The following is a 16,211-nucleotide window of genomic DNA, read 5'->3' as shown; positions in this document are numbered from 1 at the left end:
AATAAAAAAGGAGCTTGTGAGTGACTTTTCCAGATGCACATACCACCTTTGGAGATGCTTTAAACTTCAGAAAAAAATAGATGAATGCTATTCTCGGAGATGGTGCCTTTTATGACCCAGCACTCTGGGTGTCTACATGCCTTGAATAGCTGTGCGGTCTCTGCAGCACTGTCTGGACGCTGAGATGCCTTCCCCTAAAGTGACTGTAGCACAGCAGTAGTTCACTATTCTCAGTGATGTTGTAAAAGGGCTTACTGATGTCAAGATACTCTTTAATGCGACTGAGAACCATTTCCACTGCTTTGCAGTTCTGTAAGGTTACGGCATCGTACAATGGAGCTACTCTCTTCTTTTTTTGGAAACGAATGCAAAAAGAAGGGAAAGAGAGAGACAGAGGGACCAAGGTGAGGCTTAGACATCCCGTGTTTCCCAGAGGAGAATGAAGTCCCTGACCCTCTGCCAGACCAGCGCCACAGAACAAGATGGTGCTCCAGAAAGGCTGGAATTGAGGTTTTTGACCTTGACCGATGCCTGTGAAACAACAAAACCAGTAACAACACAGGACTCCCCCCTCCCCAGACCATACAACCACAAATTCCAGGCCATTGAACCACGTCATTTCAACAGCAGAGAAGTTCTGACTGGCATTTATCTATGCCATGGCAGCAGCCTAGGCTCCCGACGTAGACAGCAGAGCACTTGAGAGATTTCAAGCACCCAAGCCGGCAGTTAGACTGGCTTAGGTTTGCAACACAGAGCCATTCTCAAGTGCTTGGCCGGGCTCTTGCCTACACATTGAAGCAGCAAGCCCTGCAGCTGCATGAGTAGCCTAAATGGGGCTAACTGGAGGCTGCTGCCAGAGGGGGCGGCCAGTCCCACCCTTCTCCTCTCCCCCGTCTCTGACCCTGTCCCTTCTCCTCCCCTGTGCCTACTACCACTTGTGAAAGTCACTGAGCTACCTGAATTTTATGCGTTCCTTGTACGGGGCAAGTTTCAGCCAGAGCAACAAGCCCCGGGATTCCTCCCAGCACTCCAAGAGCTGGCGTAAGGGATGGGATAGGAGACTGGGGAAGAGGGAGAAGATGCAACTTACCCCTCAGCAGTGGAGCATGGTCTTGGAATGGGCGAGTCAACTGTGTAACCACATCTTGTTTTAAAAGAAGGCAGCAACAGTAATTTTTAAAGTAATATTTAAAAGTCTGAGCTTTTCCTGTTTTCCCCTGGCTCAGAGGTTCCCCACCACATTTGGTTTGTATCTAGAGCCACACTGATTCCTCTCATTTTTTTTGTTTCTGCCACAGAAGAGAGAAGAGCAACCCCTGCCCCGTGGGCAACCCGCAGGCACCCCATCCTTGGGGCACCCACATCTCATCTCTCCTGGGCTCACCTGTGAGTGCAGCACACCCTTCCTCCCCGCCAGGAGACACCCCCTGAGAGCAGGTAATGCAGACCAGCAGGAGAAGGGTTTTTTTTCAGTCCTAGGTATGAACCAGCGTGGTGCGATAGGAAGCGACAGGAGGGAACTGAACTGCAGGAGTTTGCCCTGAGGCCTCAAGACCTCTGGAGGAGACCTTCTCTACCACGCTCTTCACTGAAGCAGAGGCCCATAACCCTTCTGCTACTACAGGAATCCCGCTCCCAAGGGAAACAGAGAAAAGGCTTTGATATCCCTACACTACGTACTTTCCCCGTAAGAGGAATATCATGGCTGTACAAAAGCACGTGCCATAGGAAGAAAAACATTGCAGAGATCTAAAATGGAATAGCCCACACAGATCTGTCAGCTAACATAAAGCTAGAAGCAACCTCTCACGGCTACGTTTCTTGTGAAATATAAAAAAAGACATCAAAAGAAATTATGTCACTGATTTCAGCCTGGAAAGAGGTACAACTAAAAACTACTACATCCTTAACCTGCTCGTGATAATTTTTCTCTGTCCTGTTCAAATGAAAAAAAACCAGAAATGATGTAATCTTGGCAAGCGTTACTTTAATTCATCGGAATTTATTCTATATCTCTTTTCTTCCAAGTGATTGTATATTGAAATGTGTGCAGACAGGGTTGACCTCCAGCAGCGGTCTTGTTTTTTGTTCTCCGTTCTCACATAAACTCCATATAGATGGTAATATACACATATATACACCTATATACAGAGAGGTACTGGCGAAAAGCGAGCTCTTTATGAAACCAAGTAATCATTAGACATCTTTCACTAAAAATGTTAAAAATGTGCAGATGCTTCTGTTTTTAGAAAGGGATTTATAACGAAGAGATGGACATCTAGTGAATAGAGTATCTTCTGCAGCAGGATTTACACTATGCCTGGTTTTGAGGACTATTAGGGAGCGTCAATTCCCCGTAGCAAATCTGTATCAAGCCTGGAATAATATTGAGACAAGATCAAATAGTGCAGATTGCTTGTGAGAGCTCGTTTTTGCCCTTCCTTATATCCCACTGTCTTTTTAATTTGGGGTGGGGTTTTTCTGGTAATAAATTGACACAGAGCTGCCGCAACAAGCTACGTGCAAGAACCTTTTCCTATCAAGTCTCATATCAAGACGGTACTTGGAAAAGCCTTGCAACCACCGGAAGAAGAGAGCTGAGATTTATTCTGAATGCAGTATTCGTAAGAAGAGCTGGCCAGCCTGACAGTGCTGCAACAGTCAGCGGCCAAATCCTGCCCCTTTCTACTGGGGCTGGGGCTTGTATCTTGTAACTTTACTTGGGAAATGGAGGTATGATGGGCAGACTCTTTATATGATGGATTTTAAGCCTAAAACTCAAGTAAAACCTTAGATCTTGTCTACTTCAGTCGTATTTGAAAGTGGTCCTTAAGCTCCTAAGCCTTTTAAATGTTTTTGACAGAGATACTCAAGAATGTAATAAAAAGACATCAATTTTTACATAAACCTTACTTCAAAAAAAGGAGCAAAAAATATGCTCATTATTTTGCTTAGCTTTTTATTCCATCACTATGGCACAAGATAGAACTTAAAGACAACATCACTGAATAAGTCTTCAACTTCATTAAAATTAAGACTAATATGTTTTATAAAATTCTTTTGATAGGATACACTTTCCCTTATCAAGTGATAAAAAGAATTTTCTCTAGAATACTGAAGTACATTGCCACCTGCTGGCCATAAACAATTTTGCAATTTAAAAACACCAGAACGTATAAAACAGCAACATTTAACAACGCAACATACAGTTATTGAAGAAGTACTGCTGACCCAGACTTTGGCACAGTATGTGTAGAAATGCAGCTGTGAACTTCTCCAAACGTCACGCTCGTTTCTGAAACTCTGTGTGACTCCCTTTCGTCTGTCTGTCTGTCTGCATTTTTCTTTTTGCTTCGTTTTTCTTTTTGCTTTGTCTAACTTTCTTAATGCTGAAGCTTTGTTATTTCAAAGGAAAAGCCATATTCTTTCTCAGTTGTTACACACCTCAATTTATTGGGCTTGGTTTTCTAAAATTTGGATTCCAGTTCATTGTTTTAGAACAATACATAAAATCATACATTTATAAATATATATATTATATCCTGTATACATAACATTGGTTTTCCTCTAGAACGGGAGGGCAGACCTTTGCACTACATCCTTAGTTGGTTTAGGCACGGCCTCGCTCTTAGTTGATTCTGAGCTGCTTCCTACCAGAATCTAAAAAAATATTTTTACAATCTTGTATCAAATTTTAATTTCATTTGCAAATATATTTATACGAAAAAAATATTTGGTATTTTCCCCTTTAAGCTCACTACTACCCTTATAAAATATATGGCTTTTCATGTTCCACTCTATTTTAGTGTTTTTCAATAGGCAGTGAAAAGAAGGACAACTTCCCCCTTTAACGTTTTTTTTTATATAAGCACAGAAACCAGCTTGTGCGCTTTCTATAGAATTCCAATGCATATCACGGTAATGTAAGTGCAGTGATTTTAAAAAAAGCAGTCATGATTGATTGACATCTGTATATGAAAACATAATATATGATTATCATACAATACCCATTACAGAATATACAATCATCAAAACTGCAGATATATAAATACATTTTTAGCAACGTCAAAGCAACAGTTTTACCTTATACACAGCGTATGCATACAGAGTTATTAGACTAAAATTTTCATCTTGTTTTTTTTCCTCAAAAGCTTGCTGAAAAACAGGAACATACTGTATTTGTAAATGGACTGCTCGACAGTGCTGTTAAGAAATTAAAGTGAACAAAGTTTAAAAAAAGTATATGCAATTCAGTTGCTATAAAACAAACAAGCCCTCCCCGTTTTCCAACGTCACAGTTGCTTTCCTATGAGAGGGAGGCACAGGTGTGAGTGGCAGTTCTGCAGAGTCTGATCATACGAGGGTTTCCGGGAGGGCATCGGGGTTATCAGCTGATAAAAGCTCCCAAATTTGCCACCGCTCCCTTTGCCAATCATGCCAGTCCGCCTCTGAAACATTTTTACTGTTCTGACTGTGAGGTGCTGTGGAACAGATGTGACCTGCTTGGGTGCGCGGGGCCGGCCGCTCCTGCCTGGAGGTGGCCTGGTCAGGGGCTTTGGCTGGCCGTCCTCCAGCTGCTCTGGTCCCTGAACTTTTTTCTTGGCGTGGAAGTCTCCACAAAGAGTGCAACGTTGAAGAAACGCTCGATCGCTGTGACAACACAGAGCTTGGTTTTGCTGGGCCTGGGTAGGGGGGCGGTGGCCTCTCTTTTCTGTAGGAGGGCTTGGCGGTGCTTTGTGAACAACCCGCGTTCGAGTCATGCTCACTGAGGTCCTCCACGCTGCTTAAAGTCAAGTGCCGCTCCGACTTTGAGTGTGACAGGTCTAAACTCCTACTGCTGACTTCGATTTGTGGGTTACTGCACACCCGAGACACCGTGGGATGGAGCTGACACTCAGGAATGGCAGCAGTCGTCTGGCTCCTTCGCATGACCTGCCTGCCGTTGTCCAATTCGGAGGAGCTGCCCTGCCACCGGGGAGAATACATGGCGAGGTTCCCCTGGGAAAGAGAGCATTGTCCGGGTCGCAGCAAGCTGCTTTCGTAAATGTTCCCGTAAGAACCTGGGGGCCAGAGTCGGAAAGACAACATCAGTCTGCGTAATCGTTTATGTGGCATTTAACAAGTTATTGCTCTTCCCCTGCATCGCTCTGTAGAAGAGGGATGGGGACTTTTATCGTCAGGCTATGCGACTGAAGGTGGAACAGCCTCACCGCCGGCTGAACCTGGGGACACAGAGCAGCAGCCCTACATCTATCTCAACCATGTCTAATATATTACCCGGTGACTCTCATACTTTGCTCTGACATAAAGCCTTGCAGCACCTAACACCTTTCAAATTCTTGAAAGGCAGGGGGTTGTTTTAGTCTCACGGTTCCTCTGTGAGGTGGGTGCAGATGGGAGAAAAACAAAGGCAGGATGCGTCAGGGCCTTGCCGGGACCACGCTGGCCAGCGGCAGGGTCAGCACCCAGGGTTGCCAACCTCACAGACTGTGCTTGGGCCGCTGCGGCAGCCGCTCTCAAATCTTCACCGGGTGTCCACCTTCCAATGACTTTTGGAAGAATTTAAACTATTTTTTGAAGTAATTTTAAAATGACTTTTTAAATTATCTTGTGGCAGTTTGAAATGTCGCCACATTTGTATAACCACCGCGCTTCTCTGTATTTTTATTGAACAGTCACCTTTTAATAGTCCAACTCTGGACAATGTGAATTCTCCTACTGGTTTCACTGTGATTTCTCAAAACCAAGAAACTGTTTATGTCTTTGCTAGATTTGGGCTTAAAACTTGAGAAATAACTGACCTGTCATTGCTGGATCTTTGCAGCCACTTTTCAGCGTTGAATGCCAGGTGCCCCAGATATCAAAATGATCTTCGGAAACATCTAAACAGCAGTAAGAGCAGGAAGAAGATGGTGAATCGATCCTCTTAAAGCCATTATTTAGAAACATACAAATGGAATGGTAAAACCTTATGTAAGGTATCAGAGTCGTTAACATTTACTCGCACCTGACTTACCGTGCACCTAACACAAACATCTCAAATGTATTTGTTCACAGTTACTTGCTGTTGCAGGCTCAGATCCGGTAATGGATTCAGTGAGCTCTGTATGGGCAGGACGCCCGAGTTTGCTGAGAGAGTGGAATTTCCCTTAAGTCCTCTGCCTTATTGAAGTCAGTCAGAGTATTTGCACAAGAACAGGAGGATTTGGTCAACAGAAGGTAGTTCATGTGCTTTTTACAGGAAAGAATGACAAAACTCCCTCAGGCAGCCCCAGCCCCAGGGGTGACTGTAAGGCATGCTCTATCAACCTGCAGCTTCGCTTGGGTCTTACACGGAAGTGCCGCCACAGAACAGAGATTTAATGAAATGCGCGCATCAGGCATTGTGCTGGATTGTAACTGTTTCATGCCTTTTTCTGATTCCATCTGGCAGTAAAGGAATTTCCTAATTTGTCATGGTCCAGTGTCGTTGTGATGCATATTAAAGTCCAAAAGATGGTTAATATGGTAAAACTTCATGTAATTTCCTGTTCATAACTTACTAGAAATCTGACCAAATTTTGAAACCTATTCAGAGATTTAGATGCTGAATATGGAAGATAAATGCCCACTGGCATTTATAAAGCATATAATTGAGATAATAGTCTAAGTCCCATTAATTCCAGAGGGAATTAAGTGCCTAACCAGTACCTCTGAAATGAAATGATTTTAAAAATACCACCAAACAGTTATCTGCATTCTTAAGCATTGAAAGTTCTTAAAGTTTGGTTCACTAAATATGCATTTCATGAATGTAATTTTTTTTTTTTAATATTTTTAAATGAAAAGCATCTTGAAATGCTGGTGAGCTATCAGTTCAAACCACAGTTCCTTACAGAAGAAATCATTCAGGTGTGCACTCCCTAGATAGCTATGGAAATTATGGATCCCTGCACTGGTATCACTAGGTATGTAATTGGCACCAGATGTAAAGCTGTGCAGCTCAGCTGTGTTCTCCAGTGAGAGGGTATTGAGGTCATTCTTTTCAATTGGAGAAAATTTGTAGCTTGATGTCTTGAAGTCTCCGATTTGTCCAAAGGCTGGATCATAACCTTGCAGGTATTACAGTCCTACGGAGCAGGACTAGAATTCAGCCTTTGCCACGCTGTCACAGACCCGCTGAAAAGCAGGACATACATAGTTCTATTTTCCTAAATAATAGCTCCAAGTTTTGAGAAATGCCATACCAAGAGCATCCCTGCCAGCTGGCTGAGCTAATGAGGAGGACTGAGCACAGACCCTTCGGGCTCAACACAAAAAAAGGATGTTGGTCAGTCATTTCTTGTAAGGTTATTTACACTACTGCTCCTCAAATCCTGGTAGCCGATAATATAAACCCGACACTTTTCAATTACTTCAGAAAACCCCATCAGTCACTGAGGAGGAGGAACACGAGCAGATGTACTCTACCTTTTCCAGCCTGTGATGCAGAAGAATTCTCCTTTGTCTTAGGCTGCAAATGTCCAACCAGCGTGTACTGTTCAGGTACCTTGTACAGCTTATCTGGGCTGCGGGCAACTTCTTCTTGCATTGCCATCAGCGAGCGCTCAGACAGTACCGGGGAGTTGTTGTCGTAAGGGGAGACATCTCCGCTTGAAGCTTTGTTGGAATCTGTGGAAGAATGTCTTCCTCCTGTGGAGTAGGAACCTTCTGACCGCAGCATCTCAGGGCTCCTGAGAAATTTTGATAAACAAACTACTGTTAATTAAAAATGCTTTATGTTCACAGCTACAGGTGCAGTTTGACATCATACAAATAAAATCAAATACAGGAGTATGATCACAGCTGCTGAAATGAAAACACTTCAGAAGCAGTACAGAGGTGAATTTTCCATGAGTAAAACTTTTGCCATGAAGTGGCCAGCAGAGGCCACTAAAAATCAAAAGATGTTGCTGTCAAGAAAACAACAAAACACACACAATCGTACAGTTCACCACAGGAAATTAAATAGTGAATCAATTCTTTATGTTACCTTGACAATTTAGCTTGTTGCAACAGTATATCTGAGGGCACGATAGGGAAGATTAGTTCGATGCTAAGCAGTATGCTGAAATCACTTCTTCCATTCTGAGGTACTAAACAGTCAGAGAAATCAAAACCTCAGCTCGCCTCTCACGCTGTGAGAAGGATCCTCTCTTCTAGAGACATCAGAAGGTAAATATTCTACAGAGGACAAGCAGATGTATCTACCGTACTTCTGATGGGGGCAGCAAAAAACTGGCTCTTCTGGTAACTTCTACAACTTCTTCTACCCTTTCACCTTTACATCACCAACACCATGGCCTGCATTTAATTTTGACAAAAAAGGCAAACAAAACCCCCACCAAAGTACAGCCAAGGCTGAGAGAGACAACTCTCACTTTTGAAATGTGCTGGGAACATTGAGGGAGATTTCTTGAACTGTTACAGTTTACTAAGCAGATAGGAAGCAGTTTGTGGGTCGCTGAACCTCCCCCAAAGAATATGTTGAAACACTCTGTAAACAAACATATTTTTTTTTTCCTATTGATCCTCCCCCTAATTTGTATTTCTATTACTTGTTTTTCATTTCTCTGCACCTTGATCTTTGTTTCTTAGATGCTTATCTTTCCCTTCTCTTGAGTCAAACACTTATTTCAGTGACCTCATGTTAATACCTGCTCTAACTGAATGTGATACGACAGAGGCTCATTCTTGTAAATGTGTACTGAAAATGGTCAGCCTTTCTCAAAGTCAAATCCAAAGAGAGCTTGAACTGAGTGAGCAGCCAAAGCACATTACTTGCTATGGAACAATAACCCTCTTTCCAGACAAATGAAATAAAACCAAAGAAAGAAAATAAAGAAAACACATGGTGGTAAGACAGGCTAGCACAGCACACTAAATATTAATACAGGAATAATGACAAAACTTAACACCACTTTCAAGCTGTTGCTTTTTTTCCTGGTGGACTTACACATTGCATGTCCCAAAATATAAAATAGATACACTCAACATCATGATTATTATGTTATTCAATATTCCATTTTTTTTCCAGTATAAAAGCAACCATAAAGTGTTGGGAATGAATTAATTAAGTTTACTCCTCAGTAACTCCCAGCAAGACATCCATCACTGAATTGATCCTGAAACTTAACTGGGGCCAACTCAAAAAAACAGAGCTGCCATTTGGCAAAGTAGCGCTGTCCCATGCTTCTCAGTGTGGTTGGTATGGTAATGTTTGGGAATCATTAAAAAAAAAAAAGTGAATCATGTCTCAATTATGTAACTTCCGATCTCAACTTCTCATCTGAAAATGAGTGCAACGTAAATTAATCTATAAACAGCCCCACACTGAAGAATTATTGTCTTTAAGTATGTACAATTCCATCACAAATCTTTTTTCTCTTTTTTGTCCCTTACTCCTTTCTTTCTGCCCTCCTAAGTTCTAAAAAAACTTGTGCAGTGAGTGTGAGTTGAGATTTAAGCAATGTCTTGGGAATTTTAGAAGAACCAGAAAGACCTGAGAGAAAAGGGGAGAAATGCTGATATCTGTAGGTTTCCTATGACCAAATGTCTTTCCCTCCAGCCTTCTAGACTGAACGCCATCTAAACCTCACCCTGATAGCATACAGACATACTTAGCACTAACGGTGACACCAATAAGGCTTATCGCGTGCAAATCTTTGCAGCATCAAAACCTAACTACGTTGCACAGGGCAAAGACAGAGGTATACCACCACTTAGCCATGGCAAGGTAACACAAGGAATAGGGGAAAGGGAAATGGAAATGAAAAGAATGTGGGAACATAAACTTGAGCTTTGTGAAACACTGATTTCATGTCTTACCTTGAATGATCTGTTATAGTCTATCTCTTCTCAAGACAGAGCTCCTGATAAAAATTTACTTGAATGGAAACTGTCAGGTCTTTGGAAAGATCCAAACGTTCAAGTTTCTAAACTCATTTACAGTTTCTGCTAGTAAGCCCATGCAATTTTTTATATATATATGTAATATCACTTTCAAATTTGTTTAGAAAAAATAGTTTTAAAAATCAAAGAAAATGCCTGTGGACTCTGCCAATCTTACTACAAGAAACCATCAAAACGGATTGAATACTTTAAAGTTGGAAACTGATCTCATACATTTGCAGCTTTACCATGCTCTTCACGAACAGAATAAAACACAACTTGCAGAAGACTTTGGCTTGTATCTTTCCAAATAAAGAATGAATTCTCACATATTCCTTAAAACAAAACTTTTGCATCTGTTTGCTTTATGGTTTGAGTTCAATAGCAAACGGATGTTCACTAAAATTCAAAATTCATCTTCCCCTGGATAGCTGTGAGACTCTCTACCCAACACACTGGGGAAAAACTAAATTGGGAGGCAAATATAAATACCGCGCAAGATACCCACTTGCCTATATGCAGTCTATGAATAAGGGCAGATTATGGTCTCCACAAAGAATAATAGAAGATTATGTACTATCAAATGTGAGGAATAGGAAGGCAAGTAAAGTATTTTCTAGTGGTTATGAACTATGTTAAGGAAGAGATTTTAAAAGTGATTACATACAAACTGAAAGATTTGAAAGCTGCAGAAGGAACCTATGCCACATGTGTTCAAAAATACTATTTCAGATTCCAAAACAAAAATCAACTACGCTATGAAGGAGCCTTGGGCTTTCCTTTTTAACTGGCACCCTTCTGAATTGGTGTTACCCACCAGAGTCTACTTGCATGGGTGAACTGGAAAAACATTAATAAGAATAATTACTGGGGATATTCCTACTTTTCTACTGGCATCAAGGTCATCAAAACAGGAAATCCCTTTCTGTTTTTGGCAGAAATCCTTTTCTGTTATACCTTAAAGCTTCCGAGTGGGAAAACAATTATGTCTTACAAGAGGCAAATCGTATGGAGTGCGATGGCTTGGCAGCACGCAGTAGTAATTTCCACACATGCTTGAGCAAGACAGGTGCCACCAACAAAACAGATTATTACAGGATTATGGTGTGGTTGCTACTGTAACAGGGTAGAGGACTCAATGATTCAGGGAGCCTCTGCAGCTTTGAAAACTGCATTTACACATACTGTATGGCCTATTGTATGGCTTCATCTTTGTGCCACAGGTTAGGATGGATTAAAACCAAAAACATTCAAAAATTCTGTAACTTTGAAACTCATTTACTCTAAAAGGACTGCTAACCATGATAACCAGTAAATAATCATAAGAAACAGATTTTATTTTTGTGTTAGTTTAAAGATGCTTCATCTTACAGCTGGAAACCCCAAATTCCATTGTCATCAAGCCAACATACAAAAAAGTTGGGAAGTCATCCACAAAAGCACACTTCATAATTGCTGCCAGTGGTAATCAGTGCTTTACCATGAACAACTTCCCTAAACTCCCTGACACACCACTCACGATGCTCAGCTCTTAAGAGAACTGAAAGATGAGGAACATCTGATTTGTCCTCCTCTGGGGAGGAAAAGAGATTGTGTTTTCTCTGTTAGATCAGAGCCAAGAAAGCATTTGTAATGACATCAAAAGCAGAGATGTGAGGGCAATTGCAGAAGCAGGACCTTCAGAGCAATTAATATGACATTAAAGTCTTGAAGTTGATTCCATACTCTACGCTACGCAGCCAACTAGCTTTTCTGATGAAGACTGTCTCAAGAATACGTAAGGTTTTCTGTTCCATGGATCCAAATTTGGATCTTGAGTACATGACCAGGTAATTTCCAAGAGTAGTAAGGATGTGTTTTGCAGGTTCATTTTTATCAAATCAAGACAAACATCTCCTTGTTGTCTGCTGCCTCACATTTCTTACAGGAAAAATAACCAACAAATACGTAGCCTCAAAATTGAGATTATGTTCCGAAATAGATTAATCTCTTAAGAGCATCACACTCCTAGCAATAACACGAAGCAACATTCCCTCTAATTGCCTGGAATATCTTAACCAAGAAGTTGCAATCACAGTGAAAACATATCTCATTAACATTAAGAATAAATCACTTACATGATAGCAGAGTAGAAGAAAAATGACAGATAGTAAGTTTCTCCTATCTCAGTGATACTTCATCTGCCCATTACTGAAAATACAATAAATTGGTACTAGTGTAGCTATATGTTCCTATTTGGTTTCGTAACCTTTTCTTACGAATCCCCTTTTGTCAGTTGTGACCAGCTTTGCACAAAAGATCCATTTTCTCCTGTAGGTCTGCATGCTGGCTGAAAAGTAAGGAAGCTCAAGGAAAGGTCAATTAACTTAAAGAAAACAGGATCTAACAATAATCTGTTACATCCAAAATGATTTGCAACAAATTTATGCTCAATTGATATGTCTAGCCACATGTGAGATACAATTTTATGTCTTTATATTATATAGACGGTGAAATCCAGCATGAAGGTTTTTATTAGCTTGAGTTGGAAATAATACGATCATTCCAAACTAAGGGCTTAAAGAAAGAAATCTCTACAGACTTTACCATATGTCGTGATTTGCAGCATCTCTCCTAATTGTGGTCTTGGCTCATGGCAAATGTGAAACAAGTGTAAAAGACAGCTAACATACCTCTAATTATCCTGCATTTATTGTGATCGAAATATACACATGGTTACTTGTCAGTCAGACATAAACTAACTGAAATTATTTCATGTCTGTGGTACACTAAGAAAACACACAGAGACAATTACCACAAATCAAATGATCTGTGATAATTTGCTACTGCATGTTACGTGTTCATGTGGTTAAGTCAACAAACTAATAAAATCCTTTACAACACATGATATATTCTGCACGTATTTTTGTTTTTAATTTTTATAATTAAAGCAAGCTGTTTCCTCCATGTGTTAATTATACTATTTCTTTTATACCTCTTCCTTTAAAGCCAGGCACACTATTACATTACCTCCAACTATACAATGTTCAGAGGGAGAGAAAAAAAACCATAGCTAACTGACTGTACAAATTCAATTTTAATTATATTCTGAATGCACTAGGCACTTTCCACACACACAGGAAGACAAAGTCCAATCTGTCCCAGAGAGTTTAGAGTCTAGGAAACCTCTTAAAAATTACTTAAAGCAAGCTTGTCAAATTTTGTGATTTTTGGGTCTGACATATTGGGATTCACTAGAATAAAGGCAATGACTGTGTGTCCCATGAGAAAGCCAGGAATCCTGTTAATCCGAATGTACAAACTCACAGCGTTAAGGCACACGGGTGTAGGCATATATACACCATACACAAAGTTGGAATATGTTATGTATCATAACTGCAATAGTGACCGGTGTGATTTTTTTTTCTCTTCAGACCTTTCACAAAGCATACAATTAAATAATATCCAAAAAGTCTCCATAAACCTGCTGTTGCGGCAGTTGACTTGTTTACAATGTCCTGTGTGTATACAATAGGAAAAGAACAACAAACTGGTCAAACGGCTAGCCGTGATTGTGTTAAGGCACTCTAGGGTGTGTTTCAAGGAAAGTGTAATACACGCCTCCTGTGACTGACGACTACAACAAACCCAAGACATGAACCAGCAGATCACTAGAATACATCCTGTCAGATAATAGTGCACTGAGTATTTTTATGTACATGTCATTCTGTTCTCTGCAGCAGAATGCAATCTTTCCTCTGAATCGGGAAACAAGATTTGTCTTTAGAAAACACTGTACAAGAGTCATAATTTCTTTGGCAGAGTCTGTGTAATGGGGAGGATATTTCTACTCCACTGTAGACAGTGCAGAAGAGCTGTGGAAAACTAGAACCTTTTGAACACTTCCAGTGGGAGATAGAAATTCCCAGCAGAAACAGGGATGATGGAAAAACAGATTACTCACGATGACTGAGAAGCTTTCCTCCTCAGCAAATAGTCCACAACATCTGGGTCAGTCTCTAATAGGCTAATAAGCACTTCATTCTGTAGGTCAGGGGAAACCTATGAAGACAACGAAAAATACTTAGTTGGAGATTAATATTCTTTCACGTATATTAATTTTGGTACTATGCTTAATCTGAAAGACCAAATACAAGTACCTTTATGGAGAGTATATAAAATAAAGATTCAGAAGCTTCCACTTAAAAGAGAAATTTCATGTAACAACAGGTGAAGTAGGACTAAAGATCACTTTGTACAATGTCAAATGCTGATTACTGTTGAATAACCCATTGGTATCCAGTTGGGTATTATGTCTGATAACAACAGTGGGATTACTCATGTATCGCAATCTCAAAAGCTCCAGTTTAAGGTCCTCACCTTACATCCCCATTCAAAGATCTGGGGACGTTTACAAATTTCCATTCCAAGCGACTGTACTTCTTTTCTTTTAGAAACAATGTGAAATGTAATTACACAGGAAGGAGACTGTTTCTTCATATGTTCTGTGGCATTTGACTTATTTATGTCCTTCTCATATAGAAATTTGGTGGTAACTGTTCTATCTATGAAGTTCTTCAATTGCTTCATTTCAGTGAGAGCTGCCAAAGGTCAACATTTTTCTGAACGAAGCCTTATAAACATTTAATGTTCAGGTATCCATACGGCCAAATCCTGGGATCTAGAAGCATTTAAATTCCTGCTTATGCTCTATCACAACTGAGTAATTACAGAATTCATCGGTTCGTAACTCAGGTCTACAAGTGGGTCCTGTTGGACCTCCAGCCACTCTGGACTTTGGGTAGTAGCAACAGGCTCAGCCAGAATGTGTGTCATCTTCTTTGGAGTTTGGCCTTCTGATTTGCTAACTGTCTCTAGTGCACTTTATAAGGAGATGAACCTTCAAAACACTCGATAGCTTCAGCTGCTGCAGGATATAGCAACATCTCCTGGGCAGGTAGCTGGAATGACACTCCAAAACCTGCCCAAGTAAACTTTGTGCTTCCAACTGCGTTTTACATGAGTCTTATCAATCCTTAACTGAGTTTGTCCACATCACAGTGGAACATTCAACTCAACCTTCAAAGCACTGAAACAGATGAAACCATCTGAGAGGCCTGAACTAACAGCCCAGGTTCACTCATGATGGATGAAGCTGGACGCAAGATAATCTCAGCAAGGGGTCATCAGCTGTGCAGTACGCTTCTGGATGCAATTTGTCAGAGCCTGAACCTCTTGACCTTCAGGTCACACTGCATGGGCCATTTGTTCTCCCTGACATTTCCTGGGAAATAGGAATAGAATTACTAATAGATTCCTCAGGGGAATACCTCAGTTTGGGAGGTATTTAGGGAGTCAAGTTACAGAGAAGGTATATTTCTTTAAAAAAGGAAATAATTTGAAAATAAATGAAGATATGCATCATTTAATTCAAACCGATTCAAAATCTCTATGAAAAACTTGTGTGACCACATATTCCTTTTTAAAAAATTGTATTTAGCCTCTAAGCTGGAAAAATATCTTACTGATGGTCATTGATATTCCAGTCTTTAAATAAATTATCTTCTCTTCATAGGAATACATTTTTGGAAACCTGGTGTGCTGTAACTTCTCTGTTTAGACAGCCTTTCTGTACAGTAGAATAAACTCCAGATAAAGTTTGAGGGTAAAGCAGAATCCACGTCTTTCTGTATGTAACTTACTATTCAGCTTTATATCAAGTTGATAAACTTGTAAGAATCTACTGAGAGGACTTTGTCAGAAAAATAAAAATAGATTTTCCATTATTAAAAAAAAAAAAAAATCAGTCTTTCATTCCATAAAAATGAATCTGAAAAATGAATCTGAAAAAGTTCCAACAGGAAGTTCAGTTCCAACTGAAAGCATCTGCAAAAGCCAAACTTAACAGTTCTATTGAGTTACAGGACTTTTAATATGCCCTCATTCACTCAGATAATCTATGATCCTTGAACTGAATTTGTACTGATGGTCTCCTTGCTAGCTATCTACTGGGTTTTGGGTTTCCTCCTGTGCAGCAATTTACTTCAGTTTAGTTAACTAACTTGCAAGTGTAGAAATTATATGCATGTAATTATAAACTTACACTTACAGAGAGCTACTATATTGGTATCTCAGGAAAATGTTACAGAGCTGCAGTAACTATTATTGAATTAATTATTTAACTGGCAGTTGTGGCTGAGTAGATGGATGAGAACTTGAAATTCAGGGACAAAAGGGGAGCCAGGGCACTGCTGAAATAACAGCTGTTGCAGCGGTTGAGCGCATATTGGGACACATCAGAGGGCTCTGGGGTTGTCAGG

The 16,211-nt window shown here is 40.4% G+C and overlaps 1 protein-coding gene across 6 annotated transcripts in view; it reads right to left on the bottom strand.

Annotated features, from left to right (window-relative positions):
- Positions 1-1,984: 1,984 nt before the first annotated feature.
- Positions 1,985-16,211, bottom strand: part of ARHGAP6 (Rho GTPase activating protein 6) — a 339,778-nt gene continuing 325,551 nt past the window's right edge. For all 6 annotated transcript variants that reach the window (XM_076357664.1, XM_076357699.1, XM_076357690.1 and 3 more), the window contains 4 exons: positions 13,856-13,953; positions 7,453-7,715; positions 5,805-5,885; positions 1,985-5,063 (listed from right to left, as the gene is read on the bottom strand). In XM_076357664.1, the coding sequence (XP_076213779.1) occupies positions 4,357-5,063; positions 5,805-5,885; positions 7,453-7,715; positions 13,856-13,953 (1,149 nt within the window). In that variant the 3' untranslated portion in view covers positions 1,985-4,356. The remainder of the gene's footprint in view (positions 5,064-5,804; positions 5,886-7,452; positions 7,716-13,855; positions 13,954-16,211) is intronic.

Source organism: Aptenodytes patagonicus, chromosome 1 (assembly GCF_965638725.1).
Source record: "Aptenodytes patagonicus chromosome 1, bAptPat1.pri.cur, whole genome shotgun sequence".
NCBI lineage: Eukaryota > Metazoa > Chordata > Aves > Sphenisciformes > Spheniscidae > Aptenodytes > Aptenodytes patagonicus.
This window is presented reverse-complemented; position numbering and strand designations above follow the sequence as displayed.